At 44.1% G+C, this 24,094-nt stretch overlaps 1 protein-coding gene across 1 annotated transcript in view; it reads right to left on the reverse strand.

Moving 5' to 3' along the window:
- PDE4DIP (phosphodiesterase 4D interacting protein) overlaps positions 1–24,094 on the reverse strand; it is a 356,229-nt gene that overhangs the window by 187,541 nt on the left and 144,594 nt on the right. The window contains exons 12-22 of the mRNA XM_081947133.1: positions 10,860–10,973; positions 10,023–10,160; positions 9,242–9,409; positions 8,373–8,567; positions 7,309–7,452; positions 4,133–4,214; positions 3,960–4,051; positions 2,923–3,039; positions 2,175–2,312; positions 1,660–1,772; positions 1,278–1,399 (exon numbers count right to left, since the gene is read on the reverse strand). Coding sequence (XP_081803259.1) covers positions 1,278–1,399; positions 1,660–1,772; positions 2,175–2,312; positions 2,923–3,039; positions 3,960–4,051; positions 4,133–4,214; positions 7,309–7,452; positions 8,373–8,567; positions 9,242–9,409; positions 10,023–10,160; positions 10,860–10,973 — 1,423 coding nt within the window. The remainder of the gene's footprint in view (positions 1–1,277; positions 1,400–1,659; positions 1,773–2,174; positions 2,313–2,922; positions 3,040–3,959; positions 4,052–4,132; positions 4,215–7,308; positions 7,453–8,372; positions 8,568–9,241; positions 9,410–10,022; positions 10,161–10,859; positions 10,974–24,094) is intronic.

Consider the following 24,094-nt stretch of genomic DNA (forward strand, 5'->3'; position numbering starts at 1 on the left):
GAATGAGGGAATAATTATACTAAGATATCTAATGTTGGATGTCTGTTTATGAAGTGAACGAAACAGGGAGCAAACTTTTATGTTATTTGTTTACTCTGACATCCTTTATATACCAGAACATATACAGAGTTTTAATGATACTCAGTAGCAAATAAATTTCATTTGAAATATCATATTTTTAAACAACATAATCTAATATAAACTAATACATGACTGAAAAATGCTCTTATTCAAAACAAAATATTCAAGCACTAATGTGATTTTTAAAACCTGTATGTGACAATATTCAAAATTATGAGAAATTTCAAATGATTTTGGGGATGTTACCTTATTGTTTCCTGGAGAAGATGTATATGTGGTAGCATTCCTTTCCAACATAAGTTATCAACATTAAACCTGTACTATCTGAATATAATACAATATCGAATATGTACTATCATTTAAAATTTCAATGATGGTCTATAAATGTATTTTTTTCATTAGGGACTTTAGGAAAAAGGGGAACATTATGTAAATCAACACAAAAAAAATTATATTCACCTAACAGAAAAATTCTGAAAGTGGTTGGTATCACACCAACTTAGGTAACCCCAGTAACTTTACTATTTGAGAGGAGACTTTTTTTTGGGCAAGAAAACCAAGGCTTTCTCTTTATGCAAGGAGAACCAATAAAGTAAAACATATATTGTTCTTTTGCATGTTTTTACAAAATACAACTAAAAACATGAAATATTCTGTTTCTGCTGAGGCCAAATTTGTGTGGAATTTCTTCACAATACTGTCATCATAATTTTAAGATGACTCTAAAATAAGATTATGCTGATTCTAGACTTTTAGGAATTTTTTTGCACAAAAGCACGGGGAGAATAAAAACAAAACAATTAAACAAATGCAGCAAATAAAAAAAATCCTACTCTCCACATCTTTATAATGTATGCATATAAAATATGGCACATAACAATTAACACCAAATGGGGATAGGAATAATCTTTATTTAACCAAATTGAAGGGAGGGGAGAATGAAAGTGGGTGCAACTAAAAAGGAATAAGAAACTGAAACATATTTACATTCTCCTGACACGCCCATATTAGGAATGTGAATGATGCCCACATAGCTTGTAAAAAAATGCTATTTCCAGCAAATACTAATCGACCTCTTCAATGTCAACACAAGCTTGCTATGTTAGTTCAGCTTCTGTTCTGCACCAGGGGCAGTGGGAAGGCCAGAGCTCAGCAGGCATGCTTGGATAGGATTGTCACACACTCCTGTTCCCCACCTCCTATGCTGTCCAATGATTCCAGCCTGCTCAGGTGCTCCTCACTTCTTCCAAGGACCTTTTCTAGCTGTCCACGGAGTGCCTGGATCTTCTCCAATTCTACTTGAAGGATCTGTTCTTGTCTGGAGTTGATGAGGCCAAGCACAAAAGGAAGATTATGATAAGGTGTATCAACTTGTTCTGAACACAATATAGATCCTACAAATTATAACAATGTCACTACTGTACTGACATGAAGAAAAGAGTGAGAAATTATAGGCATACAGACCCCCCCCCCCCAATCCTTTTCAACACTGTGAACCAACAATCTTTTTTAGATAGGCAATGAGTAATATATACCAATCTTTTTTTGCAACTAAAAAAGGGGAATAATCTTCCTCACCTGTCAGGGTGAGTATGAAACTTCACCAAATCACAATAGAGTTGTTTTTCTACTTTCAGAGTTTCATTCAGCTGCTTCTTCTCTGCTATAAAGCCCTCCAACATCACCAGTAGCTGCAACATGAACAGTCTATTTCAATTGGCAATAAATGTAGGTTTTATTGCTTACATTTAAGTTTGCTACAAGTCCCCTATTGGCTTTTGGTGACTGCCTGAACTAGTTCCTGCAGTTTTCTTGTCAGGTTTTTGAAAGTCATTTGCCATGATGTTCCTCCTGGGAATGAGAAGGGAACTGGCACAGAGTCATCCAGCTGACTTTGTGCTTAAAGTAGGAATCACTCACAATCTCTAGCCTGATACTTTACTTGCTATTACAAAGTGGCTCTCAGTGTATCTCAGCAATACCATAAAAATAATAACACTGTATACAGAATCCCATTTCCTTTGAACAAAGGCAGGACAGAAGCTTAAGTCATGCTAGTTTGAATTCATCATATGACACCTTTTAAATCATACCTGCTGCCTCTTGTTTCCTATGGTGTCCTGTCCCTGTGCTTCCATTTTTGCTACCTTTTCCTGAAGCATCAAAACTTCTTGAGTAAGTCGTTCAATTGCTGGTATTTCTTCAGGATCAATCAATTGCATCTGCAAGTCCTGAAAAAGAACAAGAATATGTCCTGGACAATTAAAGAAAAAAACTCAGTGTTCGCATCATGACAGAGGAAAACAACAACAAAACTTTAATGATATTATTATATTCGATGGGTGGCAATGACTGAGGTGAGGCAAGGCCCAACTAACACACCTTTATTAAACAGCTAACACGACAGCAACTCAGAACCCAAGATAAAGAACAGTTCCTGCTTGACAGCAATTTATATGCAGGCAGTCTTGCAGTTAGCCAATCAGAGAACAGAGACTCTCCCGCTCTGGCACACATGTGCGTCTCAACCAATGGTGAGCCTCAGAGACGAAGCCACGACTCCGAGGCTAGGACATAACAGATATGATTAATTTTCAAAGAAGCTTTCAAATTAAAAGTCTAGCACAGGTCTGAGAATAAAGACAAAATGAACAGGTATGTTTTATATTAAAATTCCTACTGCTTATAACTATATATAATATATTGATATTAAAATGTAAATGTTCTACTTTCTGGAGCAAAAATGAAGAAACAGGAAAGCAATACAATTTGCTCACTACTACAAACACCGTAAAATCTGCAGAAAGACAAAACTGAAAATATTGTTGTAAGCAATCTAACCTTAATTAGTTCTTCTTTGATCTGGGTACTTCTAGTAAGAGCTTCAATATCAGAGGATTGAACTTGAAGCTCCTCCTTTTGGGAAGCCACCACAGACTTAAGAGCAGAGAGTTTCAGCTATGGGAGAAAACAAATGAAGATAATTTTGTATCCTAAAATCCCTAAATCCCTTGATAGTGATAGACCAACCATTTAGTACAATGATCTTTCTTATAATGGGATTTTGGATCCTATGGTCTAAGAGTCCAGAGCTATCTTCCTTTGATTGGAAGAATAGGTGTTAGGCAGTAAACACTATTTTAACCAAGCTAAAAATTGAGCTGCAAATTCCATTGCTCTATGGGTCTCATAAAAGTAGGATAAACTGTCTTGGAGAAAGTGCTCCATAAAAACAAAACCATTTTTGTCTATGGAACATTAAAGCCAAAGTATAGAATAAAGCCACTTCCTAGAAGTGAGGAACCCAATAAAGTTGAAAGTTGATCCAGTTTCAAATGTATGCCCTCTGCAATGCCCCCAAAGTCATTTACACTCAAGAGTGAGAAACAGCCCCCCCACCCACATAAAGTCAAACATTTCTGAGGTTTCCCTGTGTTTTGCTCTGGGGGGATGTCTGCTTCATGCCCCCCTGTGGAACCTTCCCAGGTGTTTTGTGCTTCCTGGGCAAGGGGCCTTTTTATTGTGCTGCTGGGCCAGACTGGGGTAGCTACAGCTTCTTTCCCTGGCCTTCCTGGGCTCATGCTGCAGCACCCATATAACTTGCATGTGGCCTGCACTGGGCCACCCAGGGACTCCCTCACCTCCTAAGGCACCTGTGCTTTGCTTAACAACCCATGTATTCATTTAACAGCTGCATCATGGAGAGCAGGATGTGAGTGTCATTAAGTGATATCATTTCTCTTAATAGCAATCACCACTTGTGGCTGTAAGGGGCGACTGCAATTACAGTCATTTCTTGAGGATTACCTGTACAACTAGTAAATTGCTTTTATGTGTTAAAAGTTGTCTATAGATAACTCAGGATTCCTCAAACTTACTGTGTTTTCTCTTTCTTTTTGTGTCAACAATTCAAGCTCCTCTTTTGCTTTAGTAAGCTCCTTCTCAAGTCTAGCAGTTGTTTGCAAATCATCTGAAGAGAAAGTAAAGTAATCTTAGACAAACATTATATAACAGATGGATCAGACTGTTCAGAAATTGTTTATGGACTAACCTTTATCCCTCCTGAATTTACTGTCGTCTCTGTTAGAAATCATGGCTGGGATATTCATGATAGAATCTTCTTGCTTTGGTGCCTTAGAATAAAAATGTACATACTTGTTTTACTAAGGGCTAATGGTTGGCAGTAGCTGTAACTGTGGCCTAGCCAAATTTTAATCACTTGACCACAGGGGCGCTGCTAACTTCAAGAACCAGTTGTAAGCTAATTTTTTCCAGCCTAATCATAACTGTGATCAATCACTGAATGAACTGACAATCAGGACTACCTGTAAAGTTGGTTTTGTGTACTTTATTTTTGATAAGCTCATGCCATTTCCAAAGAATTAATGTACTGTTTCAACTGTCCATAAATCAAACACTTATTAGCCAGAGGTGGATTGCTCCCGGTATGGGCATACCAGTAGCGGAAATCAGCCGTACGTTTGCGGACCTGTAGCAGTGGTGGCCTGGCCACACCCCATACTGGTACGGTCCCCTGGTCTGTTCCTGCTCGCTCCCCCCACCTGCCGGGTCGCTGCTCTCTCTCTCTCTCGGCCCATCCACACCATGCTTGCCCTGCCCACTCTCTTCTTTTGCTGGCCCAGCCGGCAGGAGTGGCAGTAGCACCGGTCATAGCTGAGAACTTTTTTTGCCAGCCAGCCACCAAAAAGTTTTCCCTTTAAAAAGCCTCCAGTGATGGAGCATTAGGATCCAACCCGCACTTTAACCAACCAACCAACTGGGCCTTAGTTTGGAACCAGAAGAAGAAAGAACGGGTGAGTGGCTGTGCCCAGGTGGGGGGGATGTTGGGGGTGGGGTGGGGTGGGTAGGAGCTAGGAGGTATCCGAGTGAGCACTGGACAAACAGGTAGTGGACAACTTCGCTTTCCAGTCACCGGCGAATGGCTGGATCCAGCCAGGGGATTGGAGGGGGCGGCTGAGCGGGCGCTGGGCAAGAAGTCAGGAGGGCCTTGGGGTGGGGGGTGAGCCCAAATTGTGCCCCACTATGAGCATCTCTCAGCCATTGTGTGCAGGGATAAATCTTGCACAATAAAGAAAAATTTCTCATGAGTGCGTGGCAATTAACAGCTTCTTGCATTCTTGGGAAGTTTTTCTTTTCTGTGCAAGAGTTTTCCCTGCACACAATGGCTGAGGGACACTCACAGTGGGATGCAATTTGGGGGTGGCAGGTGGTGCAGGGGATGGGGCGAGCCGGGCCATGAGATGCACATCTTACCAGAGACTGGCGGCTCTGGATCTTGTGGCTTGAAAACCTGCGAGGTTTCTTTGGGAGGGGGCAGACGGGCAGCATTTCCCTCCCCTCCCTGGGAGCCTGCAGCCTCAGAGCCTGCAGTCTTGGAGTAAGCCTTTGCACGGTAAACAAAATCTTCTCACATGGGTGAGAAATTCTTAATTGCCTTTACTGTGGAAGTTGCTGCAGGGTCTGAGGCTGCAGGCGTCCAGAGAGAAGGGGAATGCTGCCCATCTGCCTGACCCCTCCAGAAGCAACCTCAGATGTTTTCAAGCTCATCTGGAGAGTTAAAAAAAAACTCTGAAAAAGCTGTAAGATCCAGAGTGACGGGGTGCTGGGCAACCTGGTTCTGGGGATCCCCCCCCAAAAAAGACAGACTACACTTATCTCCAGATCTTGCGGCTTTTCCGAGGTTTTCTTTTTAAAAAATGCCTCTCCAGACAAGCTTGAAAACCTGCGAGGTTGGCTGGCTGGGCTCATGAACACCGTTTGCAATTTCTTTTCAGATTTTCTTGCCGGCTGCAGTTGGCTTTCTCCTGGCAATCCTCCCTCTCCAGGGAAGCTCTGTTGCTCTGGCTGTGTCTGGGCGGGCCCTGGGATGGTCAGCAACCTGTGCTCCGCCACCACGTGACTGCTCTGGGGGCGCAGTGCCCACCCAGATGCAGCCGGAGCAGCAGGTCTCTCCTGGCCAGGAAGGATCGGCAGGAGAAAGCCAACTGCAGCTGGCAACAGGACGCGAAGCAGCGGCCGTCCAACAGAGCTGGGAGTGTCCCAACATCGGGGGCGGGGGGGGGGGGCGGGGAGGTTGCGCTGGGATGGAGGAGGCAGGGAGGCAGGGAAGTGTGGCATTGAGGCCACCCTGGGTGCCTGCAACGGGATGTGGTAGCTGCTAGGCAGCCACTCCTTTGTGCCCCGTTGCTGGCTGCAGTTGGCTTTTTCCTGGTGATCCTTCCTTTCCAGGGCAGCCCTGTTGCTCTGGCCACATCCGGGCGAGCCCTGGGATGGTCAGCAGCCTACACACCGATGCCATGTGACCACTCTGGGGGTACAGCGCCTGCCCAGACACAGCTGGAGCAGTGGGGCTGCCACGGAAGATCTCTCCCAGCCAGGAAGGATTGCCAGGAGAAAGCCAACTGCAGCCGAAAATGGGACGCAAAGGAGCAGCCATCCAGCAGAGCTGGCAACATCCCCAGGTTGGTGGGATGGCAGGGAGGTTGTGCGGAGAAACTTTCGCAAACTGGAAGGGATGTGTGTGTGTGGGGGGAGAGACAGAGAGAAAGAGTAAGAGAGAAAGAAAGAGAAAGGAAGGAAGGGAGAGAGAAAAAAAGAGAGACAAAGATAGAAAGAGAAAGAGAAAGAAAGATGGAGGAAGGAAGGAAGGGAGAGAGAGATATTAAAAAGAGAGAGAGACAAAGAGAGAAAGAGAAAAAGAGAGGAAAGAGAGAGAAAGAGAGAAAGAGAGAGAAAGAAAGGAAGAGGAAGGAAGGAAGGGAGAGAGAGAGAAAAAAGAGAGAGACAAAGATAGAAAGAGAAAGAGAAAGAAAGAGAAAGGGAGGGAGGGAGGGAGGAAGAGAGAAAAAAGAGAGACAAAGATAGAAAGAGAGAAAGAAAGAGAAAAGAAGGAAGGAAGGGAGATATAGAAAAAAAGAGAGACAAAGATAAAAAAGAAAATGAATGAAAGAAAGAAAGTGGGAGAGAGAGACACAAGAAACAAAGAAAGAAAAAGAAAGAAAGAGAACTTATGACCACAATTGAGCCCAAAATTTTGATTGCTAAGCAAAAGCATTGTTAAGAAAGTTTCAACACATTTTAAAAGTTGGCCATGCCCATCCAGTCACATGACCACCAAGCTACACCCTCAATAGGTAGTAAAAATTTTGCTATCTGTAGTTTGCCGAATATTCATCTGTGCTGTCTCATAAACCCAAATACTCTTACATCAATAGACTCCTCTTGTTGTACAAACTGAACAATATACGACTCCATTTTCTGATGAAGAATCTGGCTAATCAGGTGCTGATTCAGGATTTGCAGCTCAGAATTCTTCTCTATGAGAACCTGTGAAATCTTCTTGGAATATATCTAATTATCCAACAAGCCAGGAGAGAGAAAGGCAAGCATTAATAAATAGGTCACACAATAAAAATGTTCAATAGTATATTTACATACATACCCATCTTTATTGGCCAGACTATTTGTTCCCAATTTTACAGAAAAATATAAAAATATTTTTGAGCACCACTACTTTAAAAGAAATCAAAATCATTAGGAAACTAAAAATCAGCAATCAAAAACAAAATTTTAAACACTTACAAAAAATGAAAGAGAAGCTGCAAAAAGTCCAAAAATATTTATTTTAATATCAGTATATATTTTGATTACATCACAGAAACGGCCGTGAACCTATGCCTCATGATCAAATCAATAACATAAAATAATTTATTTAGAATGGGTACCATAGTCACAGCATCTTTCTTGAGAGGTGATGAAAATACACTATCACACGCATTTACCACCTTCTTCATTCAGGCAGACAGAAAGAAGAAAAGCAATATTTTATAGCCCTTGTTTTTCCACGTTTAAAAAAAAATAATCTTCAGTTCACAAAACAGCATTTTTATAAAAAGTAAATAAAATAACATCAAATTCCTTTTAGCGAGAACAGATTCTGTTAGAATGACAGCCAGACTATGGACCTGTGGATATTCCACCAGATGATTACTTGGGAAACCGCTGCTGAATATTCCAGGAATAGAATAATGGTGAAATTTCATCAACAAGATTCTTGGTTTTATTGTGATTTCATTCTATCAGGCTCCTCAACCAATGAATAAGATCTTAAGATCCAAACAAGAATGGCTATTTTGTTTAAAGATGTCTGGATGGCCATCTATAGAGGAAGATGTAGCACTAGGCAGGAAGCTAATCTAGATGTGCAAGAACCCTTTCCTTCTGTGATTCTATGATCAGACTGATATTCTCATTCACAGTGTCCCACTTACATAACTTTGTTGCTCTCTAGTGTTCCATGCTTGAAGTAACTCCTCAAGCTCAGCTACTGGGTCTACAACTTGCTGGCTCTTGTCCCTTAGGAATTCTTTTATGATCTGATCCTTTTGCTGAAGGTGGAAGTGCAGGGCTTCTATGGTGTCCCTCTGTCCAGGCTCCAGATTGCAGAGCAGTGTTGCTGAAAGGATCTGAGATAACAGAAAGATAAGCCTAGAGGAGATCAGCCTTCTATCCCCTACAGTTTGCTGCTGCCCTAGCTGGAAAACATTAATACATGGGCAAACAATCATAATTCATAATACACTTGCAAACAATTGATACAAACTCAAGGTAAACCGCTCCAAACTTAATGGAAGAAAACACAACTTCAGCAACAGAGTGGTCACTGCCTGGAATGCTCTACCCAATTCCGTTGGTACATTTGCAAACCTTCACAACTTCAACCTTAAACTGTCTACTGTGGATCTCACCCCATTCCTAAGAGGTCTGTAAAGGGGGCATGCATAAGCGCACCGGTGTGCCTACCATCCCTGTCCTACTGTCCCCATTTACTTGTATTCATTTCCTTTGTCCACGTGCATGCTTATACTTATACCTGCTATCCTGTACATGTTTGACAAACTAATAAATAAATAAAATAAATAACAATGTTCCATCAGCAGCATACTAAAAAAAGATAACAAAATGCCTAAACTATATCTGCACAACTGCAAAATATACTTAACAAAATGGGATAATATATCCTACACATCCCAGCCACTGTGGTCTAAATCTTAAGATAACATAATTGTTCCAGAAGTCTTGAATTGTTGATTCCTGTCTCTTCAACTTCTTTCCTAACAAGCTGAATCACAAGTCTTACATCTACTTCCTTGTTTCTGTCATGGAGCTTCTGGATAATCCTTTCTTGTTCAGATTGCCACTTCTGAGATTTTGCTTCTATATTCTTGATCAGCCACTGCAAGTTCTGGTTGGCTGTTAACAGTTTCTCCAGTTCCAGGTCCTTGGCTTTTAGCAAGCTCTCTAAACACTATTAAGGTAAACATGAATAACAAATAGCTCAAGGTAAGACAAATCAAATCTGTTTCTGAACTTCCTGAGGTCCAAAACAGTATTAATTCCATCCATTTTTAATAGTTTTAAAGCCAATCATATTAGGATAAAGAATAAATTATCCATGAAGCAAACATGCTGTACCCACCCAATTCTATTTCTTACAGTAGAAGAAGGGAATGTAATGCCCCAACTATTTGGGACTGTGACTTCTGCTATTCCTAACCCCTGGCTATATTGGCTGGCATTCATGGCAGTTCAGTCCAAAATAACTAGGAACACTGGATTGTCTTCCCTAACTTACAAAGTTTTATTCAATCTTAGATAATTTATATGTAGTAAAAAGGAATTTTAGATAGTATTGAGATCTTACAAAATGTCACAGTCAGGATAGGCATGCCAGGATAGATAAACTACTGGTCTATCAACTTACCTGATCTAAAAATTAAGTATTAAGTGTGAACTTCTTTGATTCACCCTCAAGACATGGTTGTCAAAAACAACTGCATTTTACTTTCAATCTCACTAATTATTAGAAAACTATGGCCTATAAAATAACAAGAACAACTACCCTTATGGTGGCAATTTACCTGGATAGTAACTTTGTTGCCAGAAATAACTTGGTGTAGACCTTTCAGATCATGATCTTGATCTTTTATGGACAAATAAAGTTGGTTCAGTTCCTGTTCTCTATCTTCAAGTGCAGAGAACTTCTGCCGTATAGCTTGCTACAAGAGAATCCCACACACCCCCAGAAAGAATTGCATGAATAACGAGAGGCAAAAAGTTAAATACTCAAACTGGGGTCTTGCTGCAACTGTCATGGCATTCTGATATGAGAAGGTTGCAAATACATATTTTCTTGGGATCAAGCAGCTACCAGTACCATTCAAGCTGCAACTTCTTTAAGGCGTCATTGGCAGTTGCAGTAAATATGTTCATCAGAGATGATATTCAGCAGGTTCGGACCAGTTCTGGAGAACCGGTAGCGGAAATTTTGAGTAGTTCGGAGAACCGGTAAATATCACCTCTGACTGTTCCTGCCCCCATCTATTCTCTGCCTCTCGAGTCCTAGCTGATCAGGAGAGAATGGGGATTTTGCATTAACCTTCACCTGGAATGTGGTGGCAATGGAGATTTTACAGTATCTTTCCCCTGCCACGCCTACCAAGCCACACCCACAGAACTGATAGTAAACTTTTTTGAATCCCACCACTGATCATGCCCCAACAGTATTTTTTTTCCATTTTGAATCTGACTTGCACATCTCTAAATTAGAGAAACACAGGACTCACTTAATTTTAAAAAATAAGTTGATATCTTATTCTTATATCCCACATAGAAAGTAGCATACTGCCTTAAAGTCTATCCCAAACATAAACAAAAATTAATAATCAAGAGATTTTCCTAGAAGTTTCTGCAAGTACCTCCAGGGCAGCATTTTTGTCTTTAATTAGTTGCTGCAATTTCTGTACCATTTTATCAGCAGTTGTAGAATTTTTGTCCAAATTCTGATGAGACTCTAAAAGATCCTTAGATTCCTAGGAAAACAGAAGGCATATCAGAATCATCAATAATCTATAAGAAAATGTATACATTTTTCTATTAGGAAGAATCTACTGATTTCCATATAGTTTTTTCAGGACCTAATACATTTTCCCCAAGATGCAATACAAAATTTGTATTTTCACTATAAAGTAAAAGTAAAATAAAATAAACAGAGATTATTTTTACTGTTAACAGTTTCAATTTATAATTGATTTAACTGTTTTACTAACTTTACATATTTCTGTGGATAATTAGGTAATTTCTATTTTAAAAAGATACAAATACATTTCTTAATAAAACAAATAATGTTATATGTTTCATTATACTTGTAAAAATACAATGGAAAATTCAGTTCTTCCCATTTCCGTAGTTTTTAGAGTACTTCAAACTTCCATTTCAAGTTAAATATACTAATAGAGTAATTAGATATTAGCATATTACTCCTGCCTATAATTATAATTTGTAAATAATGTAAAAAGCACTGCTTCTAATGCACATTACTAAGGAATGCCTTCAAAACGTGAATCATCCCATTTTTTATTCTCTTGAAAGAAGTACCATTCCCTAAAATAAGCTTTTAATTGATGACTATAATCTGATAACTACAATTGACTTTTAGAAGTCCTATCAACAGTGTTTACTAGTTGCTTATCTATGCATATACCTGACCCCTTCAAAAAATTCTTAACACTGTGTAAGAAAGAGTACTAACTTTATAATTGTTTTAATAAAGTAAATAAATAAAATATATTGTTTTAATAATGCTTCTCACCATTTTATTTGCCAGTCTGTAGCTAAACTCTGACACTCAATTCTCTTTTTAGAACTACATTGCTGTTTATCATATTCCAATACCAGATACAAACTTCAGTACCAGTGGTGGGTTTCTACCAATTCGAACTAGTTTGGCTGAACTGGTAGTGATTTGGCGGCCTGGGTTGCTGGAACCAGCAACACCCTAGGCCTACCATGCCCCTGAACTGGTTCCCCGGGTCTCTCGCCCCGCGTACCCACACCACCCAGTCAATCCTCACCTCTCGGGTGGCTTGCCACATGCTGTCTGCCCTGCGCCCCAAATGAGCTGCCTCCTCCTGCCTACAAGTAAGTCTCACTAGTCCCCCCCCCAGAGCTTGCTGCCCCCCCATCCCTATCAGGCTTGCAACCTTACCTTCCCCCACCCCTTCCCGGAGTCTCCACAAGCTCCATTATGGCTCTCAGGAGGTTTCAGGGAGGCCTGCTAGGCCCAAAATAGGGTGTGGGGTGGTGGTGCCCCCCTTCAGCCTCCTGGGAGGAAAGGTGGGCTGCGGGGGAGGGCCTTCAGAAGGAAGAAAGAAAGAAATCCTCTCCGTTTGGGGATCCCCAAGTGCATGGAGGAGAGGTCTTCAAACCTGCCAACTTGTGGACTTCAACTCACATAATTCAGCTCTGCTGGCTGGAGAATTCTGAGAGTTAAACTCCATATCATTTGAACCTTCCTGAAGCTAGGATTGGAGCTGCTGGAGAGAAGGCGGGGTGAGTCACAGAGACAAAGACACTGAGGTGGGGGCCCTTAAACTCCATATCATTTGAACCTTCCTGAAGCTAGGATTGGAGCTGCTGGAGAGAAGGCGGGGTGAGTCACAGAGACAAAGACACTGAGGTGGGGGCCCTTAAACTCCATATCATTTGAACCTTCCTGAAGCTAGGATTGGAGCTGCTGGAGAGAAGGCGGGGTGAGTCACAGAGACAAAGACACTGAGGTGGGGGCCCTTAAACTCCATATCATTTGAACCTTCCTGAAGCTAGGATTGGAGCTGCTGGAGAGAAGGCGGGGTGAGTCACAGAGACAAAGACACTGAGGTGGGGGCCCTTAAACTCCATATCATTTGAACCTTCCTGAAGCTAGGATTGGAGCTGCTGGAGAGAAGGCGGGGTGAGTCACAGAGACAAAGACACTGAGGTGGGGGCCCTTAAACTCCATATCATTTGAACCTTCCTGAAGCTAGGATTGGAGCTGCTGGAGAGAAGGCGGGGTGAGTCACAGAGACAAAGACACTGAGGTGGGGGCCCTTAAACTCCATATCATTTGAACCTTCCTGAAGCTAGGATTGGAGCTGCTGGAGAGAAGGCGGGGTGAGTCACAGAGACAAAGACACTGAGGTGGGGGCCCTTAAACTCCATATCATTTGAACCTTCCTGAAGCTAGGATTGGAGCTGCTGGAGAGAAGGCGGGGTGAGTCACAGAGACAAAGACACTGAGGTGGGGGCCCTTAAACTCCATATCATTTGAACCTTCCTGAAGCTAGGATTGGAGCTGCTGGAGAGAAGGCGGGGTGAGTCACAGAGACAAAGACACTGAGGTGGGGGCCCTTAAACTCCATATCATTTGAACCTTCCTGAAGCTAGGATTGGAGCTGCTGGAGAGAAGGCGGGGTGAGTCACAGAGACAAAGACACTGAGGTGGGGGCCCTTAAACTCCATATCATTTGAACCTTCCTGAAGCTAGGATTGGAGCTGCTGGAGAGAAGGCGGGGTGAGTCACAGAGACAAAGACACTGAGGTGGGGGCCCTTAAACTCCATATCATTTGAACCTTCCTGAAGCTAGGATTGGAGCTGCTGGAGAGAAGGCGGGGTGAGTCACCGAGACAAAGACACTGAGGTGGGGGCCCTTAAACTCCATATCATTTGAACCTTCCTGAAGCTAGGATTGGAGCTGCTGGAGAGAAGGCGGGGTGAGTCACAGAGACAAAGACACTGAGGTGGGGGCCCTTAAACTCCATATCATTTGAACCTTCCTGAAGCTAGGATTGGAGCTGCTGGAGAGAAGGCGGGGTGAGTCACAGAGACAAAGACACTGAGGTGGGGGCCCTTAAACTCCATATCATTTGAACCTTCCTGAAGCTAGGATTGGAGCTGCTGGAGAGAAGGCGGGGTGAGTCACAGAGACAAAGACACTGAGGTGGGGGCCCTTAAACTCCATATCATTTGAACCTTCCTGAAGCTAGGATTGGAGCTGCTGGAGAGAAGGCGGGGTGAGTCACAGAGACAAAGACACTGAGGTGGGGGCCCTTAAACTCCATATCATTTGAACCTTCCTGAAGCTAGGATTGGAGCTGCTGGAGAGAAGGCGGGGTGAGTCACAGAGACAAAGACACTGAGGTGGGGGCCCTTAAACTCCATATCATTTGAACCTTCCTGAAGCTAGGATTGGAGCTGCTGGAGAGAAGGCGGGGTGAGTCACAGAGACAAAGACACTGAGGTGGGGGCCCTTAAACTCCATATCATTTGAACCTTCCTGAAGCTAGGATTGGAGCTGCTGGAGAGAAGGCGGGGTGAGTCACAGAGACAAAGACACTGAGGTGGGGGCCCTTAAACTCCATATCATTTGAACCTTCCTGAAGCTAGGATTGGAGCTGCTGGAGAGAAGGCGGGGTGAGTCACAGAGACAAAGACACTGAGGTGGGGGCCCTTAAACTCCATATCATTTGAACCTTCCTGAAGCTAGGATTGGAGCTGCTGGAGAGAAGGCGGGGTGAGTCACAGAGACAAAGACACTGAGGTGGGGGCCCTTAAACTCCATATCATTTGAACCTTCCTGAAGCTAGGATTGGAGCTGCTGGAGAGAAGGCGGGGTGAGTCACAGAGACAAAGACACTGAGGTGGGGGCCCTTAAACTCCATATCATTTGAACCTTCCTGAAGCTAGGATTGGAGCTGCTGGAGAGAAGGCGGGGTGAGTCACAGAGACAAAGACACTGAGGTGGGGGCCCTTAAACTCCATATCATTTGAACCTTCCTGAAGCTAGGATTGGAGCTGCTGGAGAGAAGACGGGGTGAGTCACAGAGACAAAGACACTGAGGTGGGGGCCCTTAAACTCCATATCATTTGAACCTTCCTGAAGCTAGGATTGGAGCTGCTGGAGAGAAGGCGGGGTGAGTCACAGAGACAAAGACACTGAGGTGGGGGCCCTTAAACTCCATATCATTTGAACCTTCCTGAAGCTAGGATTGGAGCTGCTGGAGAGAAGGCGGGGTGAGTCACAGAGACAAAGACACTGAGGTGGGGGCCCTTAAACTCCATATCATTTGAACCTTCCTGAAGCTAGGATTGGAGCTGCTGGAGAGAAGGCGGGGTGAGTCACAGAGACAAAGACACTGAGGTGGGGGCCCTTAAACTCCATATCATTTGAACCTTCCTGAAGCTAGGATTGGAGCTGCTGGAGAGAAGGCGGGGTGAGTCACAGAGACAAAGACACTGAGGTGGGGGCCCTTAAACTCCATATCATTTGAACCTTCCTGAAGCTAGGATTGGAGCTGCTGGAGAGAAGGCGGGGTGAGTCACAGAGACAAAGACACTGAGGTGGGGGCCCTTAAACTCCATATCATTTGAACCTTCCTGAAGCTAGGATTGGAGCTGCTGGAGAGAAGGCGGGGTGAGTCACAGAGACAAAGACACTGAGGTGGGGGCCCTTAAACTCCATATCATTTGAACCTTCCTGAAGCTAGGATTGGAGCTGCTGGAGAGAAGGCGGGGTGAGTCACAGAGACAAAGACACTGAGGTGGGGGCCCTTAAACTCCATATCATTTGAACCTTCCTGAAGCTAGGATTGGAGCTGCTGGAGAGAAGGCGGGGTGAGTCACAGAGACAAAGACACTGAGGTGGGGGCCCTTAAACTCCATATCATTTGAACCTTCCTGAAGCTAGGATTGGAGCTGCTGGAGAGAAGGCGGGGTGAGTCACAGAGACAAAGACACTGAGGTGGGGGCCCTTAAACTCCATATCATTTGAACCTTCCTGAAGCTAGGATTGGAGCTGCTGGAGAGAAGGCGGGGTGAGTCACAGAGACAAAGACACTGAGGTGGGGGCCCTTAAACTCCATATCATTTGAACCTTCCTGAAGCTAGGATTGGAGCTGCTGGAGAGAAGGCGGGGTGAGTCACAGAGACAAAGACACTGAGGTGGGGGCCCTTAAACTCCATATCATTTGAACCTTCCTGAAGCTAGGATTGGAGCTGCTGGAGAGAAGGCGGGGTGAGTCACAGAGACAAAGACACTGAGGTGGGGGCCCTTAAACTCCATATCATTTGAACCTTCCTGAAGCTAGGATTGGAGCTGCTGGAGAGAAGGCGGGGTGAGTCACCGAGACAAAGACACTGAGGTGGGGGCCCTTAAACTCCATATCATTTGAACCTTCCTGAAGCTAGGATTGGAGCTGCTGGAGAGAAGGCGGGGTGAGTCACAGAGACAAAGACACTGAGGTGGGGGCCCTTAAACTCCATATCATTTGAACCTTCCTGAAGCTAGGATTGGAGCTGCTGGAGAGAAGGCGGGGTGAGTCACAGAGACAAAGACACTGAGGTGGGGGCCCTTAAACTCCATATCATTTGAACCTTCCTGAAGCTAGGATTGGAGCTGCTGGAGAGAAGGCGGGGTGAGTCACAGAGACAAAGACACTGAGGTGGGGGCCCTTAAACTCCATATCATTTGAACCTTCCTGAAGCTAGGATTGGAGCTGCTGGAGAGAAGGCGGGGTGAGTCACAGAGACAAAGACACTGAGGTGGGGGCCCTTAAACTCCATATCATTTGAACCTTCCTGAAGCTAGGATTGGAGCTGCTGGAGAGAAGGCGGGGTGAGTCACAGAGACAAAGACACTGAGGTGGGGGCCCTTAAACTCCATATCATTTGAACCTTCCTGAAGCTAGGATTGGAGCTGCTGGAGAGAAGGCGGGGTGAGTCACAGAGACAAAGACACTGAGGTGGGGGCCCTTAAACTCCATATCATTTGAACCTTCCTGAAGCTAGGATTGGAGCTGCTGGAGAGAAGGCGGGGTGAGTCACAGAGACAAAGACACTGAGGTGGGGGCCCTTAAACTCCATATCATTTGAACCTTCCTGAAGCTAGGATTGGAGCTGCTGGAGAGAAGGCGGGGTGAGTCACAGAGACAAAGACACTGAGGTGGGGGCCCTTAAACTCCATATCATTTGAACCTTCCTGAAGCTAGGATTGGAGCTGCTGGAGAGAAGGCGGGGTGAGTCACAGAGACAAAGACACTGAGGTGGGGGCCCTTAAACTCCATATCATTTGAACCTTCCTGAAGCTAGGATTGGAGCTGCTGGAGAGAAGACGGGGTGAGTCACAGAGACAAAGACACTGAGGTGGGGGCCCTTAAACTCCATATCATTTGAACCTTCCTGAAGCTAGGATTGGAGCTGCTGGAGAGAAGGCGGGGTGAGTCACAGAGACAAAGACACTGAGGTGGGGGCCCTTAAACTCCATATCATTTGAACCTTCCTGAAGCTAGGATTGGAGCTGCTGGAGAGAAGGCGGGGTGAGTCACAGAGACAAAGACACTGAGGTGGGGGCCCTTAAACTCCATATCATTTGAACCTTCCTGAAGCTAGGATTGGAGCTGCTGGAGAGAAGGCGGGGTGAGTCACAGAGACAAAGACACTGAGGTGGGGGCCCTTAAACTCCATATCATTTGAACCTTCCTGAAGCTAGGATTGGAGCTGCTGGAGAGAAGGCGGGGTGAGTCACAGAGACAAAGACACTGAGGTGGGGGCCCTTAAACTCCATATCATTTGAACCTTCCTGAAGCTAGGATTGGAGCTGCTGGAGAGAAGGCGGGGTGAGTCACAGAGACAAAGACACTGAGGTGGGGGCCCTTAAACTCCATATCATTTGAACCTTCCTGAAGCTAGGATTGGAGCTGCTGGAGAGAAGGCGGGGTGAGTCACAGAGACAAAGACACTGAGGTGGGGGCCCTTAAACTCCATATCATTTGAACCTTCCTGAAGCTAGGATTGGAGCTGCTGGAGAGAAGGCGGGGTGAGTCACAGAGACAAAGACACTGAGGTGGGGGCCCTTAAACTCCATATCATTTGAACCTTCCTGAAGCTAGGATTGGAGCTGCTGGAGAGAAGGCGGGGTGAGTCACAGAGACAAAGACACTGAGGTGGGGGCCCTTAAACTCCATATCATTTGAACCTTCCTGAAGCTAGGATTGGAGCTGCTGGAGAGAAGGCGGGGTGAGTCACAGAGACAAAGACACTGAGGTGGGGGCCCTTAAACTCCATATCATTTGAACCTTCCTGAAGCTAGGATTGGAGCTGCTGGAGAGAAGGCGGGGTGAGTCACAGAGACAAAGACACTGAGGTGGGGGCCCTTAAACTCCATATCATTTGAACCTTCCTGAAGCTAGGATTGGAGCTGCTGGAGAGAAGGCGGGGTGAGTCACAGAGACAAAGACACTGAGGTGGGGGCCCTTAAACTCCATATCATTTGAACCTTCCTGAAGCTAGGATTGGAGCTGCTGGAGAGAAGGCGGGGTGAGTCACCGAGACAAAGACACTGAGGTGGGGGCCCTTAAACTCCATATCATTTGAACCTTCCTGAAGCTAGGATTGGAGCTGCTGGAGAGAAGGCGGGGTGAGTCACAGAGACAAAGACACTGAGGTGGGGGCCCTTAAACTCCATATCATTTGAACCTTCCTGAAGCTAGGATTGGAGCTGCTGGAGAGAAGGCGGGGTGAGTCACAGAGACAAAGACACTGAGGTGGGGGCCCTTAAACTCCATATCATTTGAACCTTCCTGAAGCTAGGATTGGAGCTGCTGGAGAGAAGACGGGGTGAGTCACAGAGACAAAGACACTGAGGTGGGGGCCCTTAAACTCCATATCATTTGAACCTTCCTGAAGCTAGGATTGGAGCTGCTGGAGAGAAGGCGGGGTGAGTCACAGAGACAAAGACACTGAGGTGGGGGCCCTTAAACTCCATATCATTTGAACCTTCCTGAAGCTAGGATTGGAGCTGCTGGAGAGAAGGCGGGGTGAGTCACAGAGACAAAGACACTGAGGTGGGGGCCCTTAAACTCCATATCATTTGAACCTTCCTGAAGCTAGGATTGGAGCTGCTGGAGAGAAGGCGGGGTGAGTCACAGAGACAAAGACACTGAGGTGGGGGCCCTTAAACTCCATATCATTTGAACCTTCCTGAAGCTAGGATTGGAGCTGCTGGAGAGAAGGCGGGGTGAGTCACAGAGACAAAGACACTGAGGTGGGGGCCCGCGCGCCTAACGGCGCGCGAATCATATACCTATAAACCAAAATAGCAATAATACATTCTGGATTAGTGTGTTTGAGATTGTGATTTTATTTATTTCAAAATGACTGGCTTAGTTCAATGTAATAGCTGTTTTGCACCTGTCTTTCGCAGTACTCTTTTCAAATTTGGATACTGTCCCCTTTGTAAACAAATTACGAGTCTACATAGGCAGATTACCTATCTAGAATCTGTAATCTGTGCTCTCCTAGCAGAAACTAGGTGTCTACGTCAGCCATTCCACTCTATGGCGAAGCCACACTATCAGCCTCCTCTACCACAAAGATCTTGCAGGAGAAGAGCTGTCTGGACAACTGTGGGATCTGGCAGGTTGAGAGCTGTGAACCATAAACACAAAGCTTTTGCTGTGGCCCAGCAAAACAGATATAGTGCCCTTGCTGACCTTAATGGGGACACTAAAGAGATAGGTCAAGGCAGTTGTGATAATGATGACTCAAATAAGCAGGGGATCGTGGTCCAAAACGAAGAACTTTCTTCGGAAAGGCGAAAAGGGGAACCAGGTATCACACATCAGTCGCAGAAGAAGATCAAGGTATGTAAAAAGAGAAGTCACCTTCTGGTTGGTGATTCAATCGTAAGAGATGTTAATTTAGGAGACGATATGGAGGTTTTAAAAGAGGTCAGGTGTCTGCCAGGTGCTACTGCCAAGAGGCGTATTCTTAAGATAGTCAAGAATGCAAGTAAGGACTGTGACGTTGATGCTATTATACATCTTGGCACTAATGATCTATCCCAGAAAGATGTACTTTCTGTGCAGAATGATTTCCAGAACTTGGGGTATGAACTTAATAGTATAGGTTGTAGGCTTATCTTTTCAGAGGTTTTACCTGTATATAAGGAACAAAAAGGGAAGGGCCAGCGTGTAGCAGAGTTTAATGTTTGGCTAAAGGAGTGGTGTAAAAGGGAAGGCTTTGGTTTTATTAGTCATGAAGCCTGTAGTTGGTCCAATGAAAAACTGTACAAAAGAGATGGGTTGCACCCATCCAAGAAAGGGACTGAGTTACTTGGCATTAAATTCACAGATTTTCTTGATAAACATTTAAACTGAAGAGCGGGGACAGAGAATTAATAGATACAGAACATCTCTGTCCCCAGCAAACTAAAATTCATAGGGTTATAAATGCATGTAACATAGATGTGTGTGTGGGTAAGATTATCACTCCTGCTGTCAAGCAAAACCAAGCATGTAATAGTGATTGCCATACCATGTGCATGAATCACACAAGTGGCAAGAAAATAGGGGCAGTCAGGCATAACACAGGTTATGTAGACAGTAAACACAAGGTCAATCAAAATGGACTCAAATGTCTATATACCAATGCACAGAGTATGAGGAATAAACAGGGAGAATTAGAAATTCAAGTAAAAGAGGGCAGATATGATATTATTGCCATTACAGAAACTTGGTGGGATGAAACTGACAAATGGAACATACAGCTAGAAGGATTTAAATTATTTAAAAGAAATAGACCAAATAAAAGAGGAGGTGGAGTTGCATTATATATAAGAAATAACTACGTCTCTACAGAAATAGAGCACAACAATAATGAGAACTATCTTGAATGCATTTGGGTCAATATTAAAGGTTGTGGGGGAAATGACATTGCCATAGGTCTATACTACAGGCCACCCAACCAAGCAGAGGAAGAAGATGAACTTTTTGCTAGTCAGCTAACTAAGGTATGTAGGAAGCACACCACAATAGTAATGGGAGATTTTAACTACCCTGACATCAACTGGGAAACAAACTCTGCACCAAGTGGAAGATCCAACAGGTTCCTAACAAACCTAGCAGACAACTTTGTTTTCCAAAAAGTAGAGAAGGAAACAAGGGGATCAGCCATACTGGACTTAATTCTCACTAACAGAGAGGAAATGATAGAAGGTGTTGAAGCCATAGGAACCCTGGGGGCAAGTGACCATGCAATATTGGAATTCAACATTATCCAAACACAAGAGGTAGAACAAAGTCAAACTAGAGTCTTGGACTTTAAGAAAGCTAATTTCAATAAACTTAGAGAGAGCTTGGGAAAAATTCCATGGATGAGAATCCTCGAGGGGAAAACAACTCAAGAAGCTTGGGAAATTTTGAAAAATGAGATTACAAAAGCCCAGTCTAACACAATACCAATGAAGAAGAAAAATAACAGCTCCCAAAAGAAACCAGCATGGCTGCATAAACAACTATCTGACAAACTGAAAGACAAAAAAAGTAAGTATAAAAAGTGGAAGGAGGGGGACATAACTAAGGCAGAATATCAGCAAATAGCCCGAGCCTGTAAAGATGAAGTGAGGAAAGCTAAGGCTCACAATGAAGAAAGGCTTGCCACAAAAGTAAAAATTAACAAAAAAAGCTTCTTCCAACATGTTAAAAACAAGAAAAAGGTTAAGGAAACAATTGGTCCATTGCTAGGAGAAAGTGGCAAGAAGGTGACAAGCAACAGGGAGAAAGCAGAACTATTTAACTCATGTTTTGCATCTGTCTTTACACAAAGGGATAAAACAGTCCAACCTATCAAAAGCAGCACCACAAAATTAGGAACACAAATTGAAATAGGGAAGAAAATGGTAAGTGAGCACCTGTCTACCCTAGACGAGTTCAAATCACCAGGACCGAATGGATTACACCCCAGAGTTCTGAAGGAACTAGCAGACGAGATCTCAGAACCACTGAATTATATCTTTCAGAGATCCTGGAACACCGGGGAACTACCAGAGGACTGGAAAAGAGCTGATGTGGTTCCCATCTTCAAAAAAGGGAAAAAATTAGATCCAGGAAACTACAGACCTATCAGCCTCACCTCAATACCAGGAAAGATTCTGGAAAAAATAATCAAGCAACGAATTTGCGAACACCTAGAAGCAAACAAAGTAATAGCCAAAAGCCAACATGGATTTGTCAAAAACAGATCATGCCAGACTAATCTTATTGCATTCTTTGATAATGTGACAAAATTAGTGGACCAGAGGAATGCCGTTGATATAGTTTACTTGGACTTCAGTAAGGCTTTTGATAAGGTAGACCATAACCTACTACTAGATAAAGTAGAAGAATGTGGGTTAGACAGCATCACCACCAGATGGATTCGTAACTGGCTGACCAACCGCACTCAACGTGTAGTTCTCAATGGAACTGCATCTACATGGAGGGAAGTATGCAGTGGAGTACCCCAAGGCTCTGTTTTAGGCCCAGTACTCTTCAACATCTTCATCAATGATTTGGATGAGGGAATAAATGGGGAACTCATCAAATTTGCAGATGATACCAAGCTGGCAGGAATAGCCAACACTCCAGAAGACAGGCTTAAAATACAAAAGGATCTTGACAAACTTGAACATTGGGCACTATCTAATAAAATGAAATTCAATGGTGAAAAGAGTAAGGTTCTACATTTAGGCAACAAAAACGGAATGCACAGGTACAGTATAGGTGATACCTTGCTCAGTAGTAGTAACTGTGAAAGGGATCTTGGAGTCCTAGTGGACAACCATTTAAATATGAGCCAGCAGTGTGCAGCAGCTGCCAAAAAAGCCAACACAGTTCTAGGCTGCATCAACAGAGGGATAGAATCAAGATCACGTGAAGTGTTAATACCACTTTATAATGCCTTGGTAAGGCCACACTTGGAATACTGCATTCAGTTCTGGTCGCCACGATGTAAAAAAGATGTGGAGACTCTAGAAAGAGTGCAGAGAAGAGCAACAAAGATGATTAGGGGACTGGAGACTAAAATATATGAAGAACGGTTGCAGGAACTGGGTATGTTTAGCTTAAGAGAAAGAAGGACTAGGGGAGACATGATAGCATTGTTCCAATATCTCAGAGGTTGCCACAAAGAAGAGGGAGTCAAACTATTCTCCAAAGCACCTGAGGGTAGAACAAGAAGCAATGGGTGGAAACTAATCAAGGAGAGAAGCAACTTAGAACTGAGGAGAAATTTCCTGACAGTGAGAACAATTAATCAGTGGAACAGCTTGCCTCCAGAAGTTGTGAATGCCCCAACACTGGAAGTCTTTAAGAAGATGTTGGATAGCTATTTGTCTGAAACGGTATAGGGTTTCCTGCCTAGGCAGGGGGTTGGACTAGAAGACCTCCAAGGTCCCTTCCAACTCTACTATTGTATTGTATTATTGTATTGTATTAAGTGTTGTGGCCCAAGAGAGGCCGGCTGAGCTGTTGGTGGAATCTGATAGCGATGAACACTATGGGACTGCCCTGGAGGCTGAGGAAGACTCTGGGGGGTGTTCAGAGTCAAAGCTGGGACTAGAGAGGCCTGTTGGCACCAGGTGGTGTCTGAGTCAGGGAGCAGTGAAGAAGAACAGAGGGAGGCTGTCCCTGATGTACGTATGCATAGGGCTACGAGGAGGAGGGAGCAGCTTTGGAAGAAGGGTCACAGAAGGAAATAGGAACAGGTGGCTACTGATTGGCCCCTCCCGGAGAGCTTATAGGTGGGGCGACGGGAGGTAAATTTTGCAGGAAACAACAATTTACTGATCTAACCGTAGAGAAATATTGGGAGAATTTTGTGAGTTCAAGCCTTGTTTCATAGAGATAGCTTTTTGGGCTCCCAGCCAAGGAGTTGCTTATCTCCCTCCTTAGTTGTGGCAGCCAGCCAAGTGTGCGTCCATATATATTGTAGAGGCTTGGGACAGAACAGTTTGTTTCCTGCCTTCTAAAACAGATTTAAATATAATTAAAAATGGAGCAACTTTGTGAAGAAAATACGCAGCTCACACAACAGGTAGCTGTGCTGGCTGCCCAGGTGGCTCAGCTCCAAGTTCACACTGCTCCACCACTCCCTCAGAGGAAATGCCCGGTTGCAGTGCCTGATAGATTCAATGGCAACCAAGCCATGTTTCTGGCTTTTTTGGGACAATGCCAGCTATTTATCAGCTTGAGAGCAGAGGATTTCCCCACTGACCGAGATGGAATGGAGGAGCTTCCTGAGGAAATGGTGGTCTGCTACAGAGCTCCGTAGATCCGCAGCTCTTCAAGGGAACAGGGGGTG

The sequence above is a fragment of the Natrix helvetica genome (assembly GCF_964273705.1).
Source record: "Natrix helvetica genome assembly, chromosome: 3".
Taxonomy (NCBI): Eukaryota; Metazoa; Chordata; class Lepidosauria; order Squamata; family Natricidae; genus Natrix; species Natrix helvetica.